This window comes from Sarcophilus harrisii, chromosome 4, assembly GCF_902635505.1.
Source record: "Sarcophilus harrisii chromosome 4, mSarHar1.11, whole genome shotgun sequence".
NCBI lineage: Eukaryota > Metazoa > Chordata > Mammalia > Dasyuromorphia > Dasyuridae > Sarcophilus > Sarcophilus harrisii.
Genome location: NC_045429.1, coordinates 441123133 through 441150800, shown reverse-complemented (window position 1 = coordinate 441150800; position 27668 = coordinate 441123133). Strand labels below are relative to the sequence as shown.

Sequence of the window (27668 nt, the reverse complement as noted above, 5' to 3'; positions counted from 1 at the left end):
AAAAAATGTTTCTCCACTGACTGCATTGTAAATTTGTCTGTTTTGAAAGAGCTAGAAGAAACCTTAGAGTTCACCTAGTGCAATCTCTTCATTTTAGTGGAAAGGTTAGCTTGTCCAAGGTCACAGCAGAAAGATCACGAAATAGCACCTGGCTTTCTGTGATGGGACGGCTTTTACTTATGGGACTAACTCTTTAGAAACTCAGCCCTTCAGGCTCCTGGGTAAATATCAGGGATCCTAATAGGACACAGTGTAATTTAGAAATAGAAACACCATTTGGGTCACTTCTTAGCCATAAAACACATTACATTTGCTTTTTAGTCAAACAAAAAATGGGAATCTGGCACAAATTTCACCAAAATAGGCTATAAAGATATAAAACTTCTGAAACCAATAACCAGAAAAGAGGACCAGAGGAAAGGACACAGTTTCTATTAAAATAATGCTAGTTTATGCAATTGTTAATAAGATACTCTTTAGCATTTACAACATAATAGGAAACACTCCAGCAATCCTGAGATACCATAGTTAAATTGTTGGGGATGGGAAAAAAGCTGCTACTTTTGATACTAAGTTGAAAGATATATAATACAGTTTCAGGATGTATTGATATATGTATATGCATGTGTGTGTGTGTTTAACCCAATTTTTCTGTAGATTTCAATTCCAAGGAAACTAGTGAAGCCTTTTTTCAAGGTTCTTTATAGAAATTATACTGGATAAGTTAAATGATCTACAGAATCTGTAAGATGGTGAAGTGAGTTATTATCGTTTTAACAGATAGCTACTATAGTTCTGAGCACTCAAGGTCTGGACATTGTTAGGTTCCAAGAATACTTGTGCTATAGACGCTAACATTTTAGTTCAGAGAAGACACATATGTGAAAAGATTAATAATATGAAGCAGCTAAATGTATGGTAGATAAGACACATGTCAGCTACTAGAAAGGTCAATTAACTGTAGTGGCACTTTGCAATATGGTTTTATTTGAATGCTAATGTCTACAAAAGAATCTATGTACCATCCATGTCTATCCAAGAAGAAAAATGAATTTTAAAATGTGTCAAAACAAAATATAAAAAATATTCTTTTCCTTGTCTCCTTCCTCACCATCATCACGTATTTCAAATCCTAATACTGAAGAGTTCATCATTAAAATGATTGAAACCATAACTAAGCTAGAATATACCTTAAAAAGAAAGAAATTTTAGTTATAATTACTTGGATAAGCTTCTTTTTTTTTTTTTTTGGCCTAATTTTTAAAGAGAGTAATGGTATGGTAGAATACCAGATGCTGGACTAGAAACCCTAGGACCTGCTGCCACCTCTTGCGTAGAAAAACATCAGATGCTGTTTTCTTATGTGTCTAATGACAAAGGATGGTGGACTCGATGGTTTCCAAAGCCCCATTTCAGTTTGGAAGTTCTTCTTATAGATTCGATCATAAATCCAGGGCTCTATTTTGCACACATATAAGAGATTCAACTATTTTATAATTAATTTTGTTTTAAAGTGAACTTTTCAAATTGGTTACTAACTGGTTTGGAATTTGAAAACATAAATGTTTTAAATAATTCCATTCAAACAGTTTGAACTATTTAAATTAAACACCTTAATTTGTTTTCAAAGAGGTACTATTCTTGAGGATACATAAGAAATAAACCCGATTTTTGGATCCCATAGTCTTATTTGACTTCTGACTCGGTCAAAGTGAATGGGTTCGAACTTAATGTCACAACAAAATTTCTCTTGCAGTGTTTTAAACAATGTGACAAATCGATCATAATAATTACAACTAGACAACCATGGATCACTTCTTTTGGGTTACCAGGCCACTACAGAAACACTGTTGAAGGGACACCTGCTTTAACAAGGATCCCTTAGGAGCATAACATTCAAATCGTGTAGTGGTCATGGAATCAAAGGGCAGGGGTTTCAACTGTAATTTATTGGACTGCACCAGTTGGAGAGTCAAGAAGCCCTTATAAAGTGCCTACTATGTGCCAGTGCTGTTCTAACGCTGGAGTTCTAGAAAAAAGAGATACAGAGACCAGCCCCTGTTCTCCCTTTGGGTGTAGGTTCTACCGAGTCTGAATCCAATGCTATGAAGGTCTCTAAGTGTTAAGCTTTCGTTACTTCCCCCGATTTTTAGTTGAGAGTCAGTTGGTCACTAAGCACTCCGTGGCCACTCCGAAACTTCCGGAATTACAGGGAGAGGCAAGAACCAGCCCCTGTTCTCCACAAGTCTCGCGGGTCTCTGCCCTGGGGCGTCCGCGTCCCTGAGGCAGGCAAACCCCCTTTCGTTTCTTCGGCCAGCGGCCCAACAGACCCCTGCGAGAAAACCACCCCTCTCACTCACAGCGATGGTTCCAAAGCCGGCAGAGGCCGATTTTGATGCTTAATGTACCTGGCAGAACCACCAATGGAGCCAAAGATGTATCTGCCGAGAGCCTCTGGCGGATCTTCGTCTTGACCCAAGTTCCCTAAGGAAGTGCTTCCTCCAAAGGCGGCGGGGGCGTCCCGGGCCCTGCAGAGGGGGGAGAGGGGGGTCCCGGGTCCCGTGGGGAGGCGGCCGGGCTTGGGGCTCCCACAATGAACAAGACACGCTCCGATGAACACACTTTATTGCGGGCCCCTCGCCCCCGGCGGGGAGACTCCCAGCTCCCACCCCCCGCATTCCCGGGGAGCGGCTCCGCTCGGCTCCCGCCCCGTCCCTGCCCGCCCGGAGCCTCCTACCTGCGGAGCAGCAGAGCAGGGAGACCCGGTACCTCAGCCGGGTCAGGCCCAAGAGCGTGGGGGCAAAGAACATGGCCTCGTCGTCCGGGTGCGCGGTCAACAGCAGGACCCTGCTCCCGGACCCGTCCCGCCCCACTGGTTCGCCCATGCCCCGAGTGCGCCCCGAGCGGCCCCAGGCCCAGGCCCAGAGCAGCCCCAAGCCGAGGCCGGCCGAGATGGCGAGCGGCACCGCTACCGGCAGCACCATGACGACGCCGGCTGCCGGAAGGGACCCGCCGGAAACTGGACTCGGCGGAGAGCGAGTTCCGCCTGTGCGCGGGGCGGCCCTTCAGCGCGCCTGCGCAGAACCTCCCTTCTTGCGCGGGCCCGGCAGGTGTCAGTTTCTCCGGCCCCGCCCCGGCCCGCCCCGCCCGGCAGTGGAAGCAGCCCCAGTTTGGGACTGCCGGCTGCGCCGCTGTGCCTTCGTTTTAAACCGCTCCGGGTCGTCCCGCGTGCTAGCTTCTGCGGGCCGCGCTGCTTCCCCCCCTGCCCTCGTGGGAGGCCTCGGGCCCTCTAGGCTGCTCATTGAGCTCCCCCCGGGGAGCCTGGACGCTTGGCCCCACCTTCTCTTTTCCTTCGGTCTCAGTGCAACGTGTTCCCCACTAGACGTGTCGAGAGTAGCCCCCACGTCCCAAGCAGGACCGCCCGGGCCGCCGCTCCTTCCTCTTTGTTCCCTTCGAGGCCTCTCTCGGGGGTCAACGGTCCCGGGCGGGTCACAGGCGGGCCTTCGCTCCTGCCCCTCGGCGCTCGCCCCAATGCGGTCCAGGCTGGCGCCCTTTGGGGTGCGTTCCCAAGCTGGGAAGGGGTAGGGAGAGAAAAGCATGTTGTGGGCACGGCGTGGGCGCCGGCATCTGCCTAGACGGCCACGCGCGAGCGGCTGCCCCCGGGGACCCAGCCTGGTCAGGACGAATGCTCTCGGCCCGCTTGCCGCGCGGCCCTGATCCCACCCCGCAGCCTGAAGCTGGGGAAGCCTCTGTCAGGCGGCCTCGAGACCGGGGGATGAACGCAGGTCCCTCGGGGTCCCCGAGAGCGACCCACAGGGACAGAGTGGAAGGAGGAGCAGGTGGGTAAGGCCCGGGGCAGCCGGGCGCTCCCCACGTGTAGCCCCAGCAGGGGGGGAGGGGAGCGAGCGGGTCAGCGCGAGGCCGGCGCCTGGAGCCTGCGGGCGGGAGGGACGGCCGAGTGGGGGGAGCGGCCCCCCCACCCCTGCCCCCGACCCCGGAAGGGGGCGGAACCTGGGCGCGGGGGCGGGGCCGGCGCGGAGGCCGGCGCGGGGGGAGGGGCGCACTCAAGATGGCGGCCGCGCTGGCGGAGCAGCAGGGCCCACGGCGGTGGCGGCGGCGGCGGCAGTGGCGACAGCGACGACAGCAGCAGCAGGAGCAGGAGCAGCAGCAACGGGGCTCGCAGCCGCGGCGGCGACACGAGTGACGGGCGAGCGCGCGCGCCGGCCCCGCCGAGGGGCTGCGGGGAGCCCCCGCCCGCCCGCCGCCCTGCTCGCCCTGCCTCGCCGTGCCCCGGCCCGCCCGTCCGCCCGCCGCTCCGTCCCCTCTTCGTGCCCCGGTCCGCCCGTGCCGGTGAGTAGGCCCCGGGGGGTGGCGTCGTCGGGGGGCAGGGGAAACAGTGCGTGCGAGCGGCGGGGCCTCGGGGCCCCGGGGCGCGGGCCCGGCAGGGCCAGGGAAGGAGGGGGAGCAGCACGTGAAGCGCCCCGGTGCCCCCTTCCCCCACCTCTTGGCCCCGGCGGGAGGGGGGCCCGGGGTGGGGCGAGCCTCCCCCCAACGGACTCCGCCTGGGCGCTGCCCCTGGCCCGCCCGGCGAGAGATACAAAGGCCGCCAGAAACGCCCGAGCTCTCCGGTCCCGGCCCCCCACTCACGGCGCGAGGTGGAAGGGAGATTGTGGATCCTAAGGACTCCAAGATGGCCTTAGGGACCTCTTAGGGCGACTCCGGGATCGAGATCCCGAACTTTGCCGGCAGGGAAACTGAGAGCAGCAAGGGGCCAAGGACTTGCCAAGATCCCGAAGGTCATGGGATATCTTGCATTTCGAGTGGGAAGGGATCTCGAGGTCACGCCTCACGGTCGCCGATTTTTCGGATGAGAAAAGGGAGATGTTAAGGTCAGGGACTAGCCCAAGGTCACACGGGAACGCGGCGAGCCACGCTTTGAGTCTCGGTCCTTAGACTCCCCGGTCCCGCGCCCAGCATCCTCGCTGGTGGGAGTTTGTGGTGTTCAGGATCCGGCGCACACGGTCCCTTCTTTCCCCCTTTAAGATGCTGTCTCCGGCCAGTGAGCGCCGCTTCTTCTTTTTCGGATGACAGAGGAGATTGAGAAATCCACAGTTGAGAAACTCAGTTTTGCCTTTGTGAGTCTGAGAGCGCGCGGAGGGCGTTTGTGAGCGATGCCTCCCCGGAGCCTGTGTCAGAGGTGCACAAGGTGGCTCTCTCAGCCGGGGGGCCAGTGCTGCAGGGCGAGGGACGGCTCCGTGGCACCCGCGTGAAGTGCAGGCCGGCTTGGCCGTTAGTCCTTGTTTGTAGAGCGCCTTGCGCGGAGCAAGCTCTGGCAAAGCTTTCTGAAATCGCACTGAACTCTGACTCAACTAACTGTTCCAGGCAAGAATCCCACATTTTTTTTAGAATTAGATTCTCAACAGAAGGAGCTTCTTGTTTATCATTTGTTAATATCAGTTACATTCTGCAAAGGTAGATGGATGACCGAGGCTTTTAGAGGTGAGAGAAAGGCATCTAGGAGCTGGCCCGCGTTGCAACGGCCTGCAGATATTCACAAAGTAGTGTTTTCCCGTGTCCAGTATGTTAGCTTGCACCCTCGCAGAACGGAGGAAGGGCTTTGTGTTCATTTTTAACACTTTATTTGCAGGCAGTGCGGAATTGTAGAAGCAGAATGAAAGGAGGAGGTAGGAGATGTTTGCTGTGGTTGGATACTTCGCAGCTGAGTGCCCTTGAGCAGTTGCCCAGACCTTTAGGTCTTGGGGTTCTCATCTTTCAAATGAATGACTTGATCCAGATGAAGCTGCTTTTTGGTTCTACGATTTTCTGAATTGTGAGAATAAATAAACAAAGCTTCTTTCTCATTGATTCTGGTTCTGGACAAAGTAGATCCTTAGCCATTTTCCTGTAGATGTCCCATCATCTGTCTCCAGGCCTTTTGCACCCTTGCCTGCGTTTCCAAGCATCTTTCGAGATGCCCCTCAAAGGCCACCTTTTCTACAGGCCTGCCTATCCTGATTTCCTTGGATTGCCAGTGTTTCCCTTCCCGTTGCTTTGTATTTATTTTCTATATGTTTGCTCTGCAAACATGTATTTGTATATATCCCTATATTTTGTATTTATGTGTGCTTCTATGTATACTTGTGTACATATTGTATACATAGAATATAAGATTCTGAAGGGCAGGACTGTTGCATTTTTGTCTCTTTCCTTAGCACGGGGGACTTAGTACACAAGTAAATGCTTATTGAATGAATGAAGTTGAGTATAAGTATTAGCAACCTGTTTTTAGATGACTTATTAAAGGAGTCAGTGGAATTTACTGAAGAAACAATATATTTTAATTTCCCTTCACTGTTTGTAAAACTAAATCCATTAGGAGCCTTTTTTTTCTTATTCTTTTCTCATCCTTGTGGTACTATGGCCCCCTTAATTGCTGTCTCACTTATTTAAGCAAATCATTTTAAAGATTTGGATTTAATTAAAGAATGAATTTGGTTTTTGTTCCCAAAACAAGTTTTCCATTTTGCTATGGTTTTAGGATACAAATGGATTAATTTAATGGGCAGGTAGATTCAGATGATAGTGAAACCTTAATGCTTTGACCTTATTTTTTTAAATTACCATGAAAAGGAAGTATATTACATTTGGAGAGAATGTGTGTTCCATTGAAAATTGGTGGGATGAAAGGTTATTCCAGTGCTCAGAAAGTTTAGGACACATGGGTTTTATGAGAGGGGAAAAGGTGAATGGCTTTTCTGTCATGAGGACGGTTACTTGTAAGGTGCTTTTTTAATGGATTTCATGTTGCTGCTCTCAATAGAATGCTCAAGTACCTTGGCAGGGTAAGAAGTTGGTGTAGATAAAGTTTCAGGTTGTATATATTGTTCATTTTCAATGAATACAGCTCAGTACTTACAATCTCAAATGATTTTTGATTCAGACTGTGGTTGTGGCATTCGAATAGGACTTTAGTGGGAAAGTAAAAGATACACAGTTATGGTTTTGGCCTTCTTTGTGTTTGATATGAATAGCAGTGGGTAGAATGAATATTATAAGATCGTGAATTTAGAGTTTAAAGGTCTCTCGGGTCATTGCTGTTATTTGACAGATGAGGAAATTGAGACTCATTGAAACTAGGGAGTTGCTCAAGGTCAGATTTAGCCACCTTTCTTTTTAAAGCATGTGTTAAATTATTTAACACTATGTCAGTGTAGCTTCTGTTCAGATTTATATTCAAACCCTTTCCAACTTGGTAGGATCTGCAAAAGCTTGTGTGCTCATGGGCATAGAGAACCCCACCCCCAACACCTTTTTTTTTTTTTTTTTTTTTTTGGAAAACCCCTCAGAGTAGTTCTGGATCTGTGCCCCTAAAACCTGACTTTAAAAAATATACATATTTTGATAATTATATTTTATTTAATAGACTTGGTCTTCTTTGTAATCCTATGTACATTTTGTTTTATGTATTTCTAAACCTTATTCTGAGGAGTCCAATGCACACAAAAGGTCAGACTGTGACTGAGGTGTTGGAATAGGAATTTTGTGGAAGAGCAAAAGAAATACTCTCATTTTGGGGGGGGGCCCATTTGCATCTTATTATGGCAAATAGCAGTAGTTGCTTCAATTTGCTTATAAGGAAACATTAACCAAAAATATTGAGGTCATCTGGACCTAGATAAATGTGGTTGTAAAATGTTAGAATTACTCTGTTAAAGACTTACATAGCCTAGTATTTTATCTATCCCTTAGACCAAAGAAACTGTCTCTATTAAATTCTTATGCAAACTATTCATTTGCTTGTACTTCTTGAGTTTTGGAACCCTATAGTAAGTTAAAAGGATTATCTGCTTGGGGAGGAGGGGTGATGGTCTGGTTTTACATTTTACCATTTATATTATTTTGTATTTAAGTGAAATTCCTTTTCTCATACTGTGGAGTGGTCTTGATTTGGTCATTGTTTAGTTGGTTTTTAGTTATGCCCAATTCTCTGTGACCCCATTTGGAATTTTCTTGGCAAAGACGGGGGAGTGGTTTGCCATTTCCTTCTCTAGTTCATTTTACAGATGAGGAAACTGAGGCAAATAAGGTCTTTATAATTAACTTAAACAAGATCATGAACCTTATTCTATTCTCATTTCCATACAGAGATGCTCAGAGATACACATTTTTAAAAATTGGTTTTGGTGGTATAAAAATGCATTTTTTATAACAGGGACATGAAGCAGGGAGTTTAAAACATTTTTTTCTTTTTTTGTTGTTGCTTTCTTTTAAAATTAAAAATACTGAATTTAAAACATACATACAAAAAGATTTCCATGTACAGAGCAGAACACAAAAAGGGGATTCTGTAAGAAACCATAATCTCCATTTTACTGTGTACTTTAAAACAAATAAATGTATATATTTGTGTGTGTGTATGTAATAAATTTCACATATTTTCAAACTATCTTACTTCTGAATATCCTTCTATTTTTGTGCGTTGTAAAAAAAAAAAATTTAGTAGCCGTTTGTATGGGGGGGCATCACTATAGCTGGCCAACCCTTCTCCCAAATCCTTGCTTCTATTAAAAACTAAAAGAAAGAAAAAAAAAAAACCTTATCTAATAAATATAATAAAGCAAAATGCATTTACCCAGTCCAATGACAGAAATTTGTTTCTGCCCCTTCTGTCCATCACTTCTCAGTCTAGAGGGAGACAATGAACATGCTTTATCCCAAAATGGATTATAAGTTTGATAAGAATTTTTAAGGCTGTTTTTTTTTTTGTTTTTTTTTTTTACATTGTTGCTGTTCTTTTATATGTTCTGCTTCACTTCACTCTTAATATTTATAGTGTCAAGGATTGCCTGAAATGGTTTCTTTCTACATTTCCTATGGCACAATAATACCCATGACATTCATATGTTGCAATTTGTTTAGCCATTATTCAGTTGTGTATCATGCAGCTTGGAATGTCTCCTTTCGATTCTGGTTCTTTTCTGCCTCCATCTTCCTTTTAATCCCATCTTCAGGATAAGGAAGTTTGTTTTATTTTTGACTATTGCCATCCATAATAATAATAATAATATTCTTCATAACTCCTTAGCCGCATTACCCACCCCGTCCCAACTTGTTTCCCCTTTGAGTTGGTGTATTTCTATAACAATGTGTGTTCAGTCCTTCTTTGTGCATTTCAGATAAAAATGAAGTTCATCTGATGCCTCCTCCCTAAAACATTTTAAGTGGATTTGTTTCTTGTATATTGATATTGCAAGTAAATACTAAAGTGAAGCATTTTTCTTTTTTCTTTTCCATTTATCCAATTAAAAAACACATCCTATGTTATGCCATTAAAAGGAATGAAGACTCTTGTGTTTGAAGATACTGGTTTGAGAGCAGGGGAAAATTCCTTAGTACTATGGGGGTTATTTTCCCCCATAGTATTAAGTGGATTATCACTTTTTATTTTCCATATTAGAAGTTAAAACTGATAATTAAAATAAGTTAATTACATAATCTTTTCATGAAGAATAACTTTTCCAAAACAAATGTTTTAGTGAGAAAAATGACACATTTTTCATAGTTTTACAGATTTCTTGAAGTCCTCTTGACTTAAGTCACTTGGATTCTTCTATATGCTTTTGCATTCAATCAGTGGCAGTATGTTCTTTTGGTTGAGCATGTGAAGCAAATAGCCTCACGTGTAGCTGAAAAAGAGACATTTTATAGGCAAAAGATAACTTAGTTTTTGTGAAAATAGTTTTGACCTTCCCCATGTGCCTTGAAAGGGTCTCAGGACCCCCCCATATTTGGAGAATTGCTGCCTTAGAGCAGGTTATTGAAGATGTGCTGGAAGCAGCAGTTTAATGTTGAATGTGGTTTTTGGAAATCACCAGAAGGCAATTTAAGCAGAAAATTTATAGGAATCTTAATGAAATAGAGCAATATCTACATATCGTTTATAATAGTGTTTGTATTTTCAGCCAATTGTTATTAGATATAGTATTCATTTGTATGCAAAGTATCTTGTGTTCATGATAGAACTCTACAAAACAAAAATCGTGTGCACTAGCAATATTTATTGTCTTGTACAGCTGGTGATGGGGGATGTCGTTTCAAAATAAAAGAAAAAAATTAGTGTCATTCCTGGTACTATTGATTGGTAAATCCTGTACTGTATAAATTATGACTAAAAATTTTTTTTTGGAACCCAGTTTGTTCTAGTATTTTCTTCCAGCTTTCCTCTCCTCTCTACAGATATTTTCAGGATGAGAATTTGTGTTACTTTGGTTACTCTTTTTCTTTTGTAAGATTATCATTACAGATAAACATCTAATATATTAACTGATATCAAGTCAGGTCATATTATTGAGTTAATGTTTCCTGGAAAAGTTGACCTTTAGATATGTCTTTTATTTTTAGAATTGCCTAGAGTGCCATGCCAAGTTTATGGTTCTTGGCTGCTGTGAATACTTTGAAGCCTATCGTTGGTTCCACAAAAAATAGATCTCATCTTTACTGACATATCCTTTGTATTCCTTCTCTCTCATCCACCAGACTCAAAGATAATCCCCTTCAGGCTCATATTTTTCTCATAAGAATATAATAATGGACCAGATATCCCCTATATGTGTTTTAGGTGGCAGCATATGGCCTCAGGCAAACTGAGATCCGTTGAAGACCTTAACTTAAGAAGGCCAAGATTTCCCACTGCATCCAGGGTCGTCTCCAAGAAGTTGCCCTGCTCAATGTCTTGCCTCTGGAACCAGATGATTGTGGAGGAATGAGTGAGGCTGGTGACTTTGCACAGCCCTCCCTCACTTAACTCCAATTCCTTTCCGTGTCATGGCCATCACCTCCCTGATGTCATGGTCCTTTTTAGGTAGTAACTAGCAGCAGTATTGAGCATGATATCATTTGAACTTGACTTGATTATCTCCTTTTTCTAGTGACATTCTGAATGAGACTTAAGTGTGAGGCATCTAGTTGCATGTAGAACAGTGGTGGTAGCTAATCTACTACTAAATACCTCTGGCTGGGTTCAGCCAGAGAGAGATATAGAAAGACAAATGAGATGGAGCGACTCTCTTTAAAAAGCATACAACCTAATAGGGCTACAATTTCTAAGCAATTGTAATTTCAAATGAGAAATGTGGGTTCAACAAAGTACTTGGAGAGTTTGAGAAAGAATTCCTTTTGGCTGGGGTCATGAGAGAAAGTATTATTTAGGGAGGAGGAAATACTGGAGTGAGCACTAAAGTCAGGAGGATTTTTGTTATTGGAAAATGGAGGGTTATTCCATGTATATGTGGAATAGTGGGACCAAAGGCAAAGATGGAGATGATACTGCTCCCTTTCTATCACTTTTAAGGTTTTCATACCAGCTCTGAGAGGCAAGGAGTAAGAATGTTTTCCCATTTTCCAGATGAGGAAACTAAATCAAAGAGATGGAGTGCTTTGCTGGGGGACACAGAACAATTGCCAAGATTGGAATTCTAGACCTGGGTTTGATGTTCTCTCCAGGGTACCACAATGCCATTTTGTAAGCTCATAGAAAGAATCTGGAGCTGGAAGAGACTTTGAAAGTAATCCGGTGCGGGTTTTCTCTTTGTATAGATAGGAAAACAAGGTCCCATTGATTTGGCCCAAGGTCACACCAGTGGTAAAAGGGATAGGATAGGATTTTTGCTCAAGTCTGCTGGCTCTGAATCCAGTTATTTTTGTCTTTTAAGAAATGGTGAATAAATCCCTATGACTGGAATTGGTTCAACTAAGGGCAGCTAGATGGACAGAGTCTCTAGCCTCAAGTTGGGAAGAATCTTTTTTCTAAATTCAAATCCAAATTCCAACACTTAGGAGCTGTGAGACCCTGGGTAAATCACTTCATCCTGTTTGCCTCAGTTTCCTCATCTGTAAAATGAACTGGAGAAAAAAGTGGCAAACCATGCCAGTATCTTTGCCAAGAAAACCCCAGTGAAACATGCCTGAAACAACTTAGTTATTCAACTAATCAATATAACTTTAACCTATTCTATCTTTTAGTTTACAGTAGAAAAGAAATATAGATAAGTCTCTTATCAGAGGGCTTACATCTATAAATTCACAGAAGTTTTATCAAAGGACAGGAATACGGTTTAAGGGATAGGGGTTCTGTTTCCATGATAATTTCTTGCTGCTGATTATCTGAGTATCTTCTTTTGCAAGAGTTATAGATGGGCCTTGTGTTATATCTTTACACGTTCCTGAAAAGTTGTATGTTGAGATGATTTTAAAATTGTATTATATTTCATATGTAATATTCAAAGCAAACATTAGTAAATAAATTATCAAAACAAATGTAAACTATATCAATGAAAATCCTGATTTAAGCTATTTCTATTAAATTGGCAGAAAATTTTTTTTTTAAATATCAAAATATAAAGCCCCAACACTTTAGGAGCATGACATTGAAAAATTTTGGGTTTTCAGAATATCAGTTTATTTTGTTGTATATTACCTTCATTTCTGAAATCTTTTCCTATCCAGTGGTTCATTCTTGATTTAAGAAAAGAATAAAAAAAATAAAAGAGAAGACATGGTTTAGCAAAATTAATCAACATAGAGACCAAATCTGACAATATCTACGGTGTTCTATACCCATAGTCTCCTTCCTCTGCAAAGAAAAGGACATCATCTCTTCTTTGTAGTTAGATTTGCTCATTCAGTTTCCAGTTTTTAATTCTTTCTATCAAGGTTGCACGGGGACTTTCATGGATAGAGTGTCTGATTTGGACAACTCCAATCCAGCCTTAGAAGTGTGGCCCTGAATAAGATCAGATATTAAGCGACTTTCTATATGCTAGGCACTGTGCAGGTCATACAAGGAAAGGTAAAGAGCACTTCCCTACTTTAAAAAACTCACAGTCTAATGGAGGAAACAACACGCAAACAACTATTTATGAACAAAGTATGTACAGGATGAATTGGAAATAACCAATGGGGGGCCGGGAGGGGGGGGAAGGCACTGAGATTGGGAATGGTTTTTGGCAGAAAAGAAACCCGGAAAAGGAAACAGAAAGCTTTAAGAGGTGAGATGGAGGAAGCAGGATAAATAATATTCTGGGCTTGGGGCATGGCCAGGGAAAATGCCTGGAGGTGAGAGATGGGATGTTATGGGAATGGAACATCAAGAAAGATTATTGGGATGGTCTAAAGAAGTGAAGGGAACCAATGAGCCTTGGGGAACACCTACATAAAGGTGAAGGGTCAAATAGGGGTCTTAGACAGGTGAATGCCATGTCATGGAAAAGAGGAACAGAGATGATCAAGGATAGTCAAGCCAGAGGATAGATCGAGGGAAAGGGCCGCTTTAAGAACCAGGAAGAAGTACAGCCAAGTAAATATCATCCTGTTTTTCTCATTTATAAAATAAAAGAAATAGAAATAGAAAAAGAAATTAGAAATAGAAGAGAGACAGCATTTGAAAGAAGCAGCTGAGGGGAGGTGTATCTTGTTGTATTTGATCTGCTGAACAATGTAATGTGAGGTTAGAAAGGTGGACTTAATTGTCCCATTGACCAGAAAGGATGATAGGACTAACCCACATCACTGCTGAATAGAAATAGAGCTGAGACTTGAACCCAGATCACTTGTCTTAGTGCCACCCTAACTGTGGCAGTTGTCATATTAAGCATTTTCTGTTTGGCCTAAGTCCCTGTCATGCAGGGTCTCATTTTAGGTTCCCTAGTCACTAATATTACAACTTTGGTATTTGAATTTAATAGTTTAAATTTAAAAATTCTAAAAGCATTGTGCTCTTCGTAAGTGCCAAAGGAGGGAAACGGATTATACAAAAACATGTATTTTGTTTTGGAATATGTTTTGTAACTGTTTTAACTGATCAGAAATTACTTAAAACAAAACAAAACAAACCATATTGTGAAGATTTGTTCTAAGAGCTAAAAAGTATTCTAGCTTCCTTGTTCATATCTTCTCTACCCCTAACATAGGTACACATATTTATGTTACCTTAGAATCCCAGAGTAGAGATGGATTTCCTCCAAGTTTTTCAGGGTTACTTGATTTAGATTGAGGAGATAGATTTCTTTTTCTTTTTCTTTTTTTTTTTTTTGTTTAAACTAAGAAGGTGATATGATCAAACATTGAAAACTAGAGTCCCATATCAGCCTTTTTTTAAAAAGGGGGAAAAAAATTAGTTTATTGCAAAAGAAAAACTAATTATTTGTAGCAGTTTATCTTGATAGCTTCAATTTAGTAAATTTTTTTGGATTTTACAGAGAATTCACTTAGAATAAAACTGCATGACCTCATTTTCTGGAGCCCAAACTAGAACGAGGTCAGGAGAGGTGATCTAGTTTTGGGTCCTAACTTGGCCTGTAAGGACTTTGGGAGATTAGGTTGTTGGGGAGTTCTTAGCTTGGTATCTCTATGAACTTAAAAAATTGTCCTTACAATTCTATATGTCCTATGCATTTAAAAACATTCGGAGAACCTTTGCCTGACTGCTCTAAGAGGCCAATGACATAATAAACATTCTGAACCCCCACCCCCACCCCCACCCCCCATGGTTCATTCTTAGTCTGCTTTATTTAAGAGGCTTATCTCTGAACTTCCCTCTCTTAAGGCTATCCATAACTTCCTTGCTGGATTGTTTTCTCTTCTAGTTTACTTATAAGAAAACTTGACTATGCCATACAAGCATCAAAATGTTATTTTAATTAATCTCTTTGCACTGTGCTATTGTTATAGTGTGCCAATGCTGCTTTTAGTAGGTATTTACAACTAGCTTAACTTTATTTATTTTATTAAAGCTTTTTATTTACAAAGCATATGCATAGGTAACTTTTCAATATTGACCCTTGCAAAACTTTTTGTTCCAAATTTTCCCCTCCTTCCCTCTACCCCCTCCCTTAGCTGGCAGGTAGTCCAGTACATGTTAAATATGTTAAAATATATGTCAAATCCAATATATGTATACATATTTATATAGTTATCTTGTTGCACAAGAAAAATCAGATCAAGAAGGAAGGAAAAACACCGAGAAAGAAAACAAAATACAAGCAAACAACAACAGACAGAGTGAAAATGCTATGTTTGCACATCCGGTAGTTCTCTCTCTGGGTGTAGATGGTTCTCTTCATTACAAGACCATTGGAACTGGTCTGAATCATCTCATTGTTGAAGAGTCACGTCCATCAGAATTAATCACGGAATAGTTTTCTTGTTGTGTACAATGATCTCCTGGTTCTGCTCACTTCACTCAACATCAGTTGATGTAGGTCTCTCCAGGCCTCTCTGAAATCATCCTGCAGGCCGTTTCTTACAGAGCAATAATATGGACATTCATATACCATAATTTATTCAGCCATTCTCTAGATGACGGGCATCCACTCGGCTTCCAGTTTTTTGCCACTACAAAAAGGGCTGCCACAAACATTTTTTTTTAATTGTAGCTTTTTATTTACAAGGTATATGCATGGGTAATTTTTCATCTAGTTGGCTGCTGTAAAAATAAATTAACTCAGATAATAATATTTAACGTGATGTAGCAAAATCGTTTTTGTAATGGAGGACTCTGTAGTACTAACAATCCAAATTTTATTATTTCATAAACTTTAAAGTAGCAAATTAAAATAAGCGATATTGGTAATTTTTTAAAAATGCTATCATTTTGTACTGATTTGTCATGTTCCAATAGACCTTTCCCATGTAACAAATATAATTAAGCAAACCAAAACACACAGGCTATCTCTGCCCCTTTTTGTATCTTAGGCCTTTTCCCTCACTCTTGAGAAGTCATGATTGGTCACTGCATTGATTCGATTTTGAAATCTTTCAGTGTTTTCCTTTACATTATCATGTGAATTTTTCTTTTCTGCTTATTTCCCTCTGTTACTAGTTCATATAAGTCTCTTCTATTTCTCCAAATTCTTAATATTTCTCATTTCTTATTGTGCATCATATGGCAGTACATTCAGAGATTACATTTTCTGGGGCCATTCACCACTTGAGAGGTGCATACTTTCTTTCCAGTTCTCTGCTACTGCCAAGAAAATGCTGCTACAAATATATTTGTATATACAGTATAAGACTTTCTGTCTTTGTCTTTGGCAGTGTGTTCCTAATAAATATATTGCTGTGTCAAAGGGTATGTACATTTTCAGTGACTTTGTGGATGTCATTCGAAATTGTTTACCAGAAAGGAAAAACTTTCCTTTGCTTACATTTCCAAAGATCTCCCCTGTTCACTGTTTGTCTTTTGTCATCTTTGTCAAACTGATCAATGGCGTGTGATAAAACCTCAGAGTTGTTTTAATTAACACTTCCCTTATAGCGACTTGTAATTAAAAAAAAAGTTTTTAATAGTTTAGACTTTCTGTTTGCATCTTTTGACTATTGAGAAGTGAAGCTTGTTTTTAAATATTTAAATCAGATTTTATGTACCTTGGATAACAGGTTTTCCTAAAGGGATTCACTGCAAATATTTTCCTAATTAGCTGCTTTTCTTTTCAATTATGATTATGTTCATTTTGTTTTTAACCAAATCTTTTCAGTTTCATGTAATTAAAATTTTCTGTTTTATCTTTTTTGATCATTTAACCCTAGTTTAGTTTAGAATTCTCTCCCTAACATATGTACTTGCATCTTATTTAGTTTTTAAATGATTGTGACTTTATAATTAGATCGTGAATCCATTTGAAACTTTAGATCAGGTATCCATTTGTGGCATGTATTGTAAGTTCTGCTAGATTTTTCACCAGTTTTTGTCTAATAGGGAGGCTATACCCCAGTAATTGGTAGTTTTGAGCTTATTAATCCCTAGGTTGCTGTGTTTGATTGCTTCTGGGCCTTACATACCTAGATTTATCAACTCTTTAACTTTTTTTTTTTTATTTTTTTTTATTTTTTTTTTATTTAATAGCCTTTAATTTACAGGATATATACATGGGTAACTTTACAGCATTAACAATTGCCAAACCTCTTGTTCCAATTTTTCACCTCTTACCCCCCCCCCACCCCCTCCCCTAAATGGCAGGATGACCAGTAGATGTTAAATATATTAAAATATAACTTAGATACACAATAAGTATACATGACCAAAACATTATTTTGCTGTACAAAAAGAATCAGACTCTGAATTATTGTACAATTAGCTTGTGAAGGAAATCAAAGATGCAGGTGTGCATAAATATAGGGACTGGGAATTCAATGTAATGGTTTTTAGTCATCTCCCAGAGTTCTTTTTCTGGGTATAGCTATCAACTCTTTAACTTAAACTAAATAGTTTTTGTGATTACTGAAATCTGGCAGTGCTAAACTCTTCTTTTCACTCTTAAAAAAAAAATTTCTCGAAATTTTATTATTTTGTTTCTCTATCTGAATTATGTTATTTGCCTAATCCTACAAAGTGATCTCTTGGGGTAATGTTAAATCTATAAGTTAATTTAGGCAGTAGTATAGTAGATTTTGTTAATGTGGCACAACTGTGAACAATTAATGTCTTTCCAATTATTTAAAACTTCTGTATAGTTTTTTTTAATATTTTATGTCATTTTAATTTTGAAAACATAATAAAGTTCACCTCTACATATTCACCTTTAATCATCTGTATTACCCCCATCAGTAACCTAATGGCAACTGTAGAGTGTTTTTTACGTCACATTCTGAATATATCTTAGTAGATTCATTCCCGATATTTTATGTATGTTCAATTTTTCTGTTTCCTCATTAATGTTTTTTTTTCTTGTCTTATCTAGTGAAAGGTGATTTTTTTGTTTTGGTGTGGGAGTATTTTGTATTCTGCTCTTCTACTGAAGAAGTTAATTGTTTTGATTAATTTGATAAATTTTTTCATTAAGCCTCTCATTTTCTAAATAAATGATCATACAATATCTACAAAAAGATATACAGTCAATCTTTTAACTTTTGTAGATATAACATTACTAGAAAACAGCTTGGAAAAAAATCCATAAATGTTGGTACATTGAACCTACGTGAAATAGCTTTGGTTCCCATGACCACCACAAAACTAATCTTTTGCTAGACATTGTCAAAAAAAAATGTTTTTCTGCATAGTTTTTTATAATACAACATTAATTCTGATAATAGACACTTTTCCTAACATAGTAACTGAAATAACCCATAAAATGCAATACACAAAATAAATTGGTACATGTAAATAATTCTTGCCAGTAATTGTTAAAAAAGATATTAATTTCAGAGAATATTCACTTTTTATAACACATGAAATTTACAATGGTATAAATACTGTACAGTAAATAAGATACTTAAAATTTAAAACATTTTTTAATCTGAAACTTACGTTCTACTTTGTCAGATTGTAGTATGAGGTTGTTGTACTGTACACTGTTGTCTGTCTTGGCTACTCTGAAAACCAAGGGACAAGTCACTGAGGCCTTTATTGTTGATGACGTGTACATCCTAGATCAGCTTCAACATCACTTCTGACACTGCCATTCTCCTCATGGTAGATGGCATTGGAGATGGTAAAGGATGCATCAGCTTGAAATAATTCCAGGAAGGTCTGTTTTGTGGACTATTTGAGATTTTTAAGGGTAACACCTTTATTTTCTTACTAGGCCACATTACTGACTTTGCACATTTGGGCCTAGAGCCCAAAGTACTTGTACTATGCTTTGGGGGCAAAACTGCAGCACAGAATTTGCAGCACAGTAAACAATGAAAATATGCAATGAATAACTAGGGAGTCTCTTTCTGCTCCTTAGTCTACAGTGGTAGGGTGAAGTGCCCAAAAGAATACCAGCCACTCCACAAATTTGTGGGTGTTATTAATTTTTTCTCTCTACTGTACACAGCCACAAATGTGCCAGTTTGCCAGTGCGGAAGTGTGTAAAATTCTTGAGCTGCTGACGTTAAATGTCCAAATGATCAGGATTGACTACTGTTTTTTCCTCCTTTGGTGGTTTGTATTTCTTCAATTTGTCTTTTCCAAAACTTTTAAAAGATGGCAATGTATCCTAGCTTTAACTCATTTTTACTGGAAATGCTTCTAGCTTTTGTTTGTATGATTGTTTAAATTTAATTGTTGATTTTGTTAAGTTCATGACAAAAGAGTTGATGGGGGGTTTTTTATTTGTTTTTAAAGACTTCTAGTGTTTTTCTGTCTAGGTGATGCTGGCTCTTGTTTATATAGCTAATATTTGTCATTTGTCAAAACATTCTTCTTAGTGTTTTTAATTTAAATGAGAGCTACGGTTTGTAAAGGCATTTTCTGCACCTGTTGCTATGATTGTGTCTTTTTTATGGTTTTATTTATATGGCCTATTATATTTATAGTTTTCTTAATGCCACATCATCTCTGCATTCCTGACTGATATAAATAGCCAATCAACCCATAGAGAAGAATCTTTTACCCATTTTAGTGGGTAAAAGAGGACTCTCGCATCAGAAACTCAGTTCAAAAGCCATCTCTGACACTGAACTAATAAGTTTTTTGTGTGTGTGTGTGTGTGTGTGTGTGTGTGTGTGTGTGTGTGTTTTGCTGAGGCAATTGGGGTTAAGTGACTTGCCCAGGGTCACACATCTAGGCAGTGTTGAGTGTCTGAAAGCAGATTTGAACTCAGGTCCTCCTGACTTCAGGACTGGTGCTCTATCCATTGCACCACCTAAACTGCCTGAATAAGCTCTTTTTAAAAGAATAGTTATTTGTTGTATTCAACAGATTGTTTTATATTTTGCTTTTCATTTTATCTGCATCCCATATTTTACTGGAGTTGTCTAGCAAAAACAGTTTGTTATGCAATGAGCGTTAGCATTGGAAAGGTTAAAATTTAGCCTTCTAAGACTCTGATTAAAAAACTGAGATAATCTTCCATTCTCTTCCCCTGACCCTCCCCAATGTAGAATTGAAAATAAATGGGAACAACTTGAAAAATGGTATTGCCACTTATCTTATTGATGATGTTAGCTGAACTTGGGGGATATTGTCCTTTGTAATTCAAAATTTTGTGTTTTCCATCTTGATGAGAATAATTTCAGGCTTTTAAGTGACATCTGCATGGATGGTGATTAGAGTCCACTTTTGCATCTCTGTAATGCAGTTGAATGATCACTCATAGAGGATAAAAGTCACAATGTGTATTCTTCTTTCTAAGTTATTTATGACTTTGAGTGATAATTAGAAGAGCCTTTATTGGAATCAGAAATTTCTAAATTGTTACTGAACTTGGGTAATGTTAATTCATTTCTAATTCTATTTTCTGTTATAAATAGTCAGAATAAAATATTTCTATATTTATTTTTGAAGAGAATAAGAATGTCATTTATTTTAATGTAGAATGATAAAATTTCATTTTTTAAAAGAAATGTATAATTACATTTTGAATCTTGTGCTTTCATTACAACATTTGTTTTTTTTTTTAATCATTTACTAAAATTAGCTTTTTTTTTTTCATAAAATACTAGACATTTTCATTATATTCCTTAAGAGAGATGCTTACCGTTGTGGACTTCTGACAGAGCAGAAAGATAGAAAAAATTTTCATTGTTATATTGAGCAGATTAAGAGGTTAGATGAACCCTGTAAATGTGTCTTTGATTATTGAAGGGCTTCTAGCAGAAGGGAAGCAGTGCCTCCCTTACTGTAATCATTCCTGAACTTTGCTAGGGACACTAGAAAGAGGCAGCAGGAATTTGTACTTTTCTACTTTGTAATAAAGGGAAACTGATTCTAATGATGACTTACTAATAGACTTTAAGGCTTCCCAAGCTCTTTTCGTGAGCAGTTATCCTGGGAGGCAGGTGATATAAGAATCCATCCCAATTTATAGCTGAAGAAACTGAGACTTGGGATTAGGGCACTTGCCTATGTTAATGTGGTGGAAGTGGGATTTGAATTGGGTATCTCACTGCCCAACCTCACACACTGCTGCCTTTCCAAACTACTTTAGTAGTAGTCCATTAGAGAGGAAACTTCTTTGTGGCAGGAATCTTCCTCATCCAAGATTATTCTTAAAGCATCATGAAAGTTTCACTGTGGAATCGAAGCTCTCTTCCGAAGTAGGATTGTAACCTTTGTGTTCTCTGAAGGGTCTTCTCTAATTAGGGAAGTAATTGGTTATTTACCATCCAAATTGGAATTCGGGTAATTCATTATCCGAAGTGCAAGGGTTTGAATTCTTTGGGCTCTGCTAACCCCTCTCACCTAATAATAGCTTTTATAAGACGAGTGACTTTCATGGATACTCTGTCATGGGCTTATCACTGACTGCACTGTTGCAGCATAATTTTTCCCTCCTTTTCAAAAGATACATATTGTCTGTTGGATCACTCATACAGTGATCTGCTTGGATTTGTTTAGAAGATGCTTTTGAACTTGTGGAGAAATACTGGGTTTCTTTTTCTATTTTGAGCCTTTGATGTACTTTGTTATCTGAAGACACCAACTGTTTGTAAGAGGCATTATTCTTTTCCTAAGTGAAGGAGATTTTTATCCTCTCTCTCAAGATAACATGGTGCTTAATAAACGTTTGCTGAATGAAGAAAGAGAGCTCTGGTCACCCTGAAAAAGTGCATCTAGATATATTTTTGGTTTTCTATAACAAACATTAGGCTAAAAGCCAGGTATTCTGGTGAGAGCGAGCAGGAGGAGAGGTAGGTGTTATTACTTTGTAACATAAGTTTTTCTATGATATATAATCTAGAAAGGACGAAAAATTTAATATCCTTATGTGGGAGATTTAAGGAGGAATTAAAACGGTTAATTCATACTGTTGTATGAACATTTAAACACAATTGCAAAAAGCTGATTTTTGCATTTGAGGGGATAAAATGTGAAGCAGGTCTTTATCGTTTATATCAATAACATGTGTTTCTCATTTTAGTACAGTGTTAATAGATATTTTTTTCTCCTGTGAAACCTTGACCAGCTTTTTATGTGTGTCAAACATTTAAATTTAAATTTTTATTAATGTCTTTTGTTTTGATAATACCTTCATTTCAACTCTGTCTTCTGCCACTTCTACTCCCATCCTTTGTAACAAGGAATAAAAAAGGTGAAAGTAGTTCAGCAAAGCTAAGCAGCCACTGGCTAAACCTTCTATACAGTCTAATTGTCATATTTCGGTCCTCTTCCTAGAGAGAAGGAAGGTGCTTTTCTTCTTGTCTTCCAGGTTAGACTTAGTCATTGTAATTACATAGCATTCAGTTGGTTTGGGGTTTTCATCTTCCATTTTTGTTATAGTAGATGTTGTTTTCCTGGTTCTGTTATTTTGACTCTACATCATCTCTTATATTCCCAGGCTGTTCTGAATTCTTCATATTCTTTTTTCATTGTCACTCGCAATATTCCATGACAGGTATCATGATTTACTTAGCATTTCTATAATTGATGGGTGCTTCCTTTGTTTCCAGTTCTTTGCTGTCACAAAAAGTAGAGCCATTATTCTTTTGGTAATTATCAAAACTTTCTGTCCTTGCCTCTCTTGGGGTGTGTTCTTAGCAGTCAAATCTTGGTTAAAGGATATGGACATTTGCAGCATTTTAAAAATTTCTTAGAATTGTTTAAATAACCATGAAAGATTGTTTATTGTTAAGTGAATTTTAAGATAGCAGGCTGGCAGTGTTCCAGAGCTTTGTTTATTAGCTCTCATATGCAGACTCAGGTGGACAAGCACCTAAGGCACTTTAAGACTGAGTTCTTGAAGACCTGCATTGGGAGAGGGAGTTTTGCTCTTTAGGAGTTCCTTATGTCAATGAAAGGCTTTGTCCAGGTCTGGGAGAATTGGTCCTTGAAGGTAGTTACAGACACCCAGACTGGGTACAAAGTAAAACAGCATCCAGAGGGATAGACACCAAATGCTCAGTAGGACCACAGAAGGGAAAGTTTCTCAGTGACTTTGGGGAGCAGGGAACATTTGAGACAGTAGTAGGCTGGTCTTCACTTGGGGTCCAGAGAGAGTCAGTCAGCAAGTATTGCTTAAGAACTTCATTGTGCTGGATGCTGCCCATAGAAATACAGACTCTTGACTCTGTCCTCTAGGAGTTTTTTTTTTTTTTTTTTTTTAATGTTCTAATGAGGGAAATAACACTTATTAGAGAGCTAGCTGAAGTGGGAGGTTCTTGGCAGAGAAAATCTGGAAAGTAATGAAAACTTGGCTGGTCTGTGAGTCCTCCTGAGCCATCCAGTCAGAGGGAGAGGCTGCAGAGGCAGGATGTGAATTTTTGGGCAGGAGGGAATGTCCTGGGGAAGAGGAATTCTGGGATGTGGTTTAAAAAAAAAAAGTCTGGAAATACGGCCCTGAGTGCTTAGATTACAGGGAGGTTGTGAACTAATAAATCGAATTTAATGGATTCATTAGATTAGAGGACTTTATAAAGTTGACTTGTTCCAGTGAAGTGAATACTGAAGACCCTTTTGGGGGAGTTGGGTTCCTCTTTTTGGATTTCTTTTCACCATGGGTCCTTGCCCATTCTCAGTGACTGTTAAATTTTTGGTCTTTTAGGTGGTTGAGTTTTGTAAATAGACAAAAATTGTTTTAGAATCAGTACAACAAATAGAATCTAATACTGGTTGGTTTTTTAAAAAGCTGTGACTGAAATAATAAGCCATCATAATCAGAGTTCCCAGCATATCATGCATCCAAGTATGTGTTTCATCTTTAGGAGAGGTGAAAGGCTGGACACTTGTCTGAGGCTGTCATTGCAAAAACTTTGGGAATGGGTGATAGACTCTATACGCTCTGGTGCTGTTCACTTGAATTTCCATGGATGTAGACTAAGGTGTTGCATATAATGCTTGTCAGAGCCATAGATGGCCCCTGGAAACACAATCAGGCCCGTGTGGCCCCTGCAGCCAATATTGTCCAGTTCTCTGTGCAATTTTTTCCTCAAAGTGCAGAACTTTGCATTTTTATCTTGTTGGTTTCAATGACAATGAATCCATCCTGTTGAGAATCATTTAGGACTTTAATTTTACTACCTATGATACTATTTCCAGATTTGTGTTATTTGAATATTTAATCAGCATGGCTTATGTTTTCAGTGGCAAATCTTTGATGAAAATGTTGCTTAATATAGGACTAAGAAGGGGCAGAGAAAGACAGGCACATGGATGTACTATTGATGGAACTGTGAATTTTGCTGTAACTCTTCTGGGATGCAATGTGGTGGAAGTATGCTAAAAATACAGACAAAAATGTCCATAACTTTGATCCAGCTAGTTCACACAGCCCAAGGAATTCATGAAAAAGAAAGGGTCATGTTTATGAAAAAATATTCATAGTAGCAATTTTTATGGTAGCAAAGAATTGTTAAGACAGTAGGTGCCCACAGATGAGGAAATGACTGAACATAATGGAACATTACTGCACTCCAAAAACAAGTATAAAGAACTTAGAGAAGCCTAAAAAGACTTATGAATTAATGCAGAGTGAAGTCAGTAGAACCAGGAAGATAACCTACGTGATGACTATTGCAGTGTAAATGGAAAGAGCATGAAATTAGAGAAATCAAGCTTGATTTGAGCAAAGAGATGAGAAAATGCCCCTCGCTTCCTTCACTGCAGAGATGAGTAACTGGGCATGGAACATTATGTTTGCTGTTGGATGGAATTGGCCTCTTTGTTAGTTTTGTTGAGCTTTTTTCTTTTTCTTTGTTACAGAGCGTGGCTTAGAGCAGAGATAAAGGGAGAGATTTGAAAATGAAGGTGACAAAAAAAACACAAAACCCATAAAAATGTGAAAAGATAGGTCTGTGATCCAAGTCTAAGCCTAGCACATCTTACGTTCTTAAGTAATACTTGTTGCCTTGCCCCAGACTCGTTCATGTACCATATGTTCCTGCTCTCAAAGTGGCTAAGGAACTTTCCCTTCCGTGGTCATACCGAGCATTTGGTTTCTCCTTCTCCTGGATCTTGTTTCACTTTGTATCACGGTGTTGGTTGGTGTCTGTAACTCCCTTCCAGGTAGACAAGTTTGCTCTTGGGGAGCATGCTTTCTTATTATCTCAGTGTCTTTCAGACAGGGTGCGAACCAGATGTACATGTATAGGAGTGTGTGTATCTGTCACAATTTTCCCAACTAATTTCCAAGCCCTTAAGTCTCAGATCATGTCTGTTTTGAAAAACTGCAGTAATGCCTATTGTACATTACAGATAGGGTGGGTACCTATTGAAATGAAATGACATGTTATAAATTGATCTGTGAGCTCAAGTTTCTGTTGGAAACTAGAACTTTGTGTCCTTCTGTTCATTGACAGATTCCAGAATGAATGTGTTCCTTGATTTACATATTCTTAAGTTGCTTTTTTTTCCTCTAGAAATTTTTTTTTTTTAAATATGCTTAAAATGCAGAATGGCTTTTTTCTCCATTGCTGAAGTTATTATTGAATCATTTCGAGGGGCTTGGCATTCTTGCCCTGAGCTTGTTTGCTTTCTTTTGCTCTTTTGGCCTGTTTAAGCCACAAGAGCCTGTTGTGTGGATGAAGCCCTTGGTCAGCTCAGGTGCTGTCACCCGAGGAGGGAGGGACACGTTTTTTGGCATGCACCCATAGGCCTCTTACATGCAAGCACCTGACATTGTTGTCTCTGCAGTACTCCATTTGGTCATAGGCACACATGAAAACAGCCAGGACCTCCTGATATTCTAATGACTCTTGTGGCTTCAGCATTTTATGAAAGGCCAGAATTTATGGCTAAGGTCTTGGTTTAAAGAAAAGACAACTTGAGCTGGAGGGACCTGGATTTGTGACCCTCTGTCAGTCATCTAACCTCTGACTCCCCCCCCCCCCCGCCAGTTCCTCATCTGTAAAATGTGGAACATGCTGTCCTAGTACCTACTTTCTGGGCAAGTTGTAGGGATCCAGGTAGATCAGATCTGTGAGAGCCCTTGGTTAACTGAGGGAGATAAGCTTTCATGATGGCCTTCTTCATTGTAGCTCCTAAGGACTGAAATGGGGCAGAACTTGGATTTCTGGAATTTTTTGGGCTTTAAATTTCTTAGTGCTTTACAAACGTAAATCTAAAGCCCAGTCACTTTAATATTACCTTTTGCTCTCTACCTTTCATGGCATCAGTAAAGGATCACACTTGGACCAGTAAAATCATTCAGTCAGCCCTTATTAAGTTTTTCTGCTCTGTACCAGGTACACTGGCAATCCAAAGGGGGAAAAAAAAGGTTCTCTTGCCCTCAAGGATTTTACATTTTATTGGTGGAAAATAATGCACATAGAATAATTAATAAAAAGTGCATACAAAGTCACACTTGCAGTACTGTACTTTCCTCCATGCTGCCTCTATTTGGACTATTGCTTCCACTTTCCTCCCCAACCATGGGTCCCCAGACTCTGATAAGTCAGTTTTTGCCTCACATTACCAGGGCTTAAGCTTCTAGCTAACTCCCTGGACTAGCACCATGCTACTTCATTCTTGTTTCTTCCTCCCTTTTCAGCTTTCCTTATTTATTTTCTTTCCCTATGAAAATGTAATCTTGAAGACAAATTTAATCTTGAGGACAAGCTTGCTTGTATTTACATATTTACATCCCCCAACACCTAGGACATTGCCCAGCATAAAGTAAATAATTAGTAAATGTGCCCCCTCCCTCATGCTTTCTCACTCTCTTTTATGATCTGCTGCTTCTCTGTCTGGAGAAATCAGGCAAAACATCATCTAGTTACCAGGGGATTTATGAGACAGAAGCTGAGGGTGGGGCTGGTGCTACCAAAAGAAAAAATACTAATGCAAGCCCAAATTTAGAAATTGCTTTCCAGTAGAACATATCATTTCCCTAACCCTTATTATAAGGTAAAATGTTCAGGCATAAAAATGTGCCCTTACACATGGGGAAATGGCCCTAACCTTTGGACTTACAGAGATGAAACCTGTAGCTTCTTATGAAAGTCACTTTATTTATGAGCACCCTTCCCTCCAACAGGAGATCTCTATCCCAATTTTCAGATTCTGTTCAGTTGTTCTTTAAACAGGGAGATAGATCAACCTTTCCTTTCATATACTCCCTCCACTAGAATCATACTTCATAGGGTCCCAGTTTCTTCTGGTTGTCCTATCACAGGGAGCTTGGTTGCCAGCCTCCAGTCTCCTTGGAAACACAGTGCTTTTGAGCTAGTAGCTGACCAGGGACTGACTCAGTATCCCCATGGGAAACAAAATATGTTCAGGCAGCCAATATCATCCTGGTTTCTTTAAGACTTGGAATACAAACTATTAAGTACCAGATTCCTGCCTTTTCATGGGAAGAAGGAGCACAAGATTTCACTGGTGTGGGTAGAGGAAATTTTTTTCTCCCAATGCAGGGATTATCTAGCCCTGTTCTCATTTGAGAAATGCCTGGGAGGGAAAAAAAAAAAAAAAAAAAGATTATAATGACTTGTCCAAGAACCTGCAGCTATGTGCCAGTTGAAGGTAGTTTCAACTCTACTCTCTGGTCTTTTGCCACTTGGACAGTCACTCTTAATTTCCAGAGAATCTCACCCCCCATTTCCCAAAGGATCTATAGTCTGACTTACCCAAAGTGGCTGAGAAATTTGTGGTCACTTCTTTATGATTAAGATCTTCCAGTTTGTAAAGCAAAGGATATCTTTTGAGTGAATCTTGCTTGGGGATACTGCTTTAAAAAGAAAAAAAGAAAAAAAAGAAAAAGGTGGTTTGCAATTAGAAGGTGGTGTTTGCATTTAGGATTTCCTTGCCTTTC

General features: G+C 39.9%; 2 protein-coding genes across 18 annotated transcripts in view; one reads left to right on the top strand and one right to left on the bottom strand.

The window, feature by feature from the left end:
- Positions 1-3012, bottom strand: part of PIGL (phosphatidylinositol glycan anchor biosynthesis class L) — a 126186-nt gene extending 123174 nt beyond the window's left edge. For 5 of the 6 annotated variants that reach the window (XM_031967858.1, XM_031967860.1, XM_031967862.1 and 2 more), the window contains exon 1: positions 2738-3012. In XM_031967858.1, the coding sequence (XP_031823718.1) occupies positions 2738-2984 (247 nt within the window). In that variant the 5' untranslated portion in view covers positions 2985-3012. Of the gene's footprint in view, positions 1-2408; positions 2472-2737 lie in introns of those variants that run through there. The other variant, XM_031967859.1, reaches the window with a different exon arrangement.
- A 716-nt stretch (positions 3013-3728) lies between these two features.
- Positions 3729-27668, top strand: part of NCOR1 (nuclear receptor corepressor 1) — a 168726-nt gene continuing 144786 nt past the window's right edge. For 11 of the 12 annotated variants that reach the window (XM_031967857.1, XM_031967853.1, XM_031967850.1 and 8 more), the window contains exon 1: positions 4250-4350. The gene's annotated coding sequence lies outside the window, so the exon portion shown is untranslated. Of the gene's footprint in view, positions 3840-4249; positions 4351-27668 lie in introns of those variants that run through there. The other variant, XM_031967846.1, reaches the window with a different exon arrangement.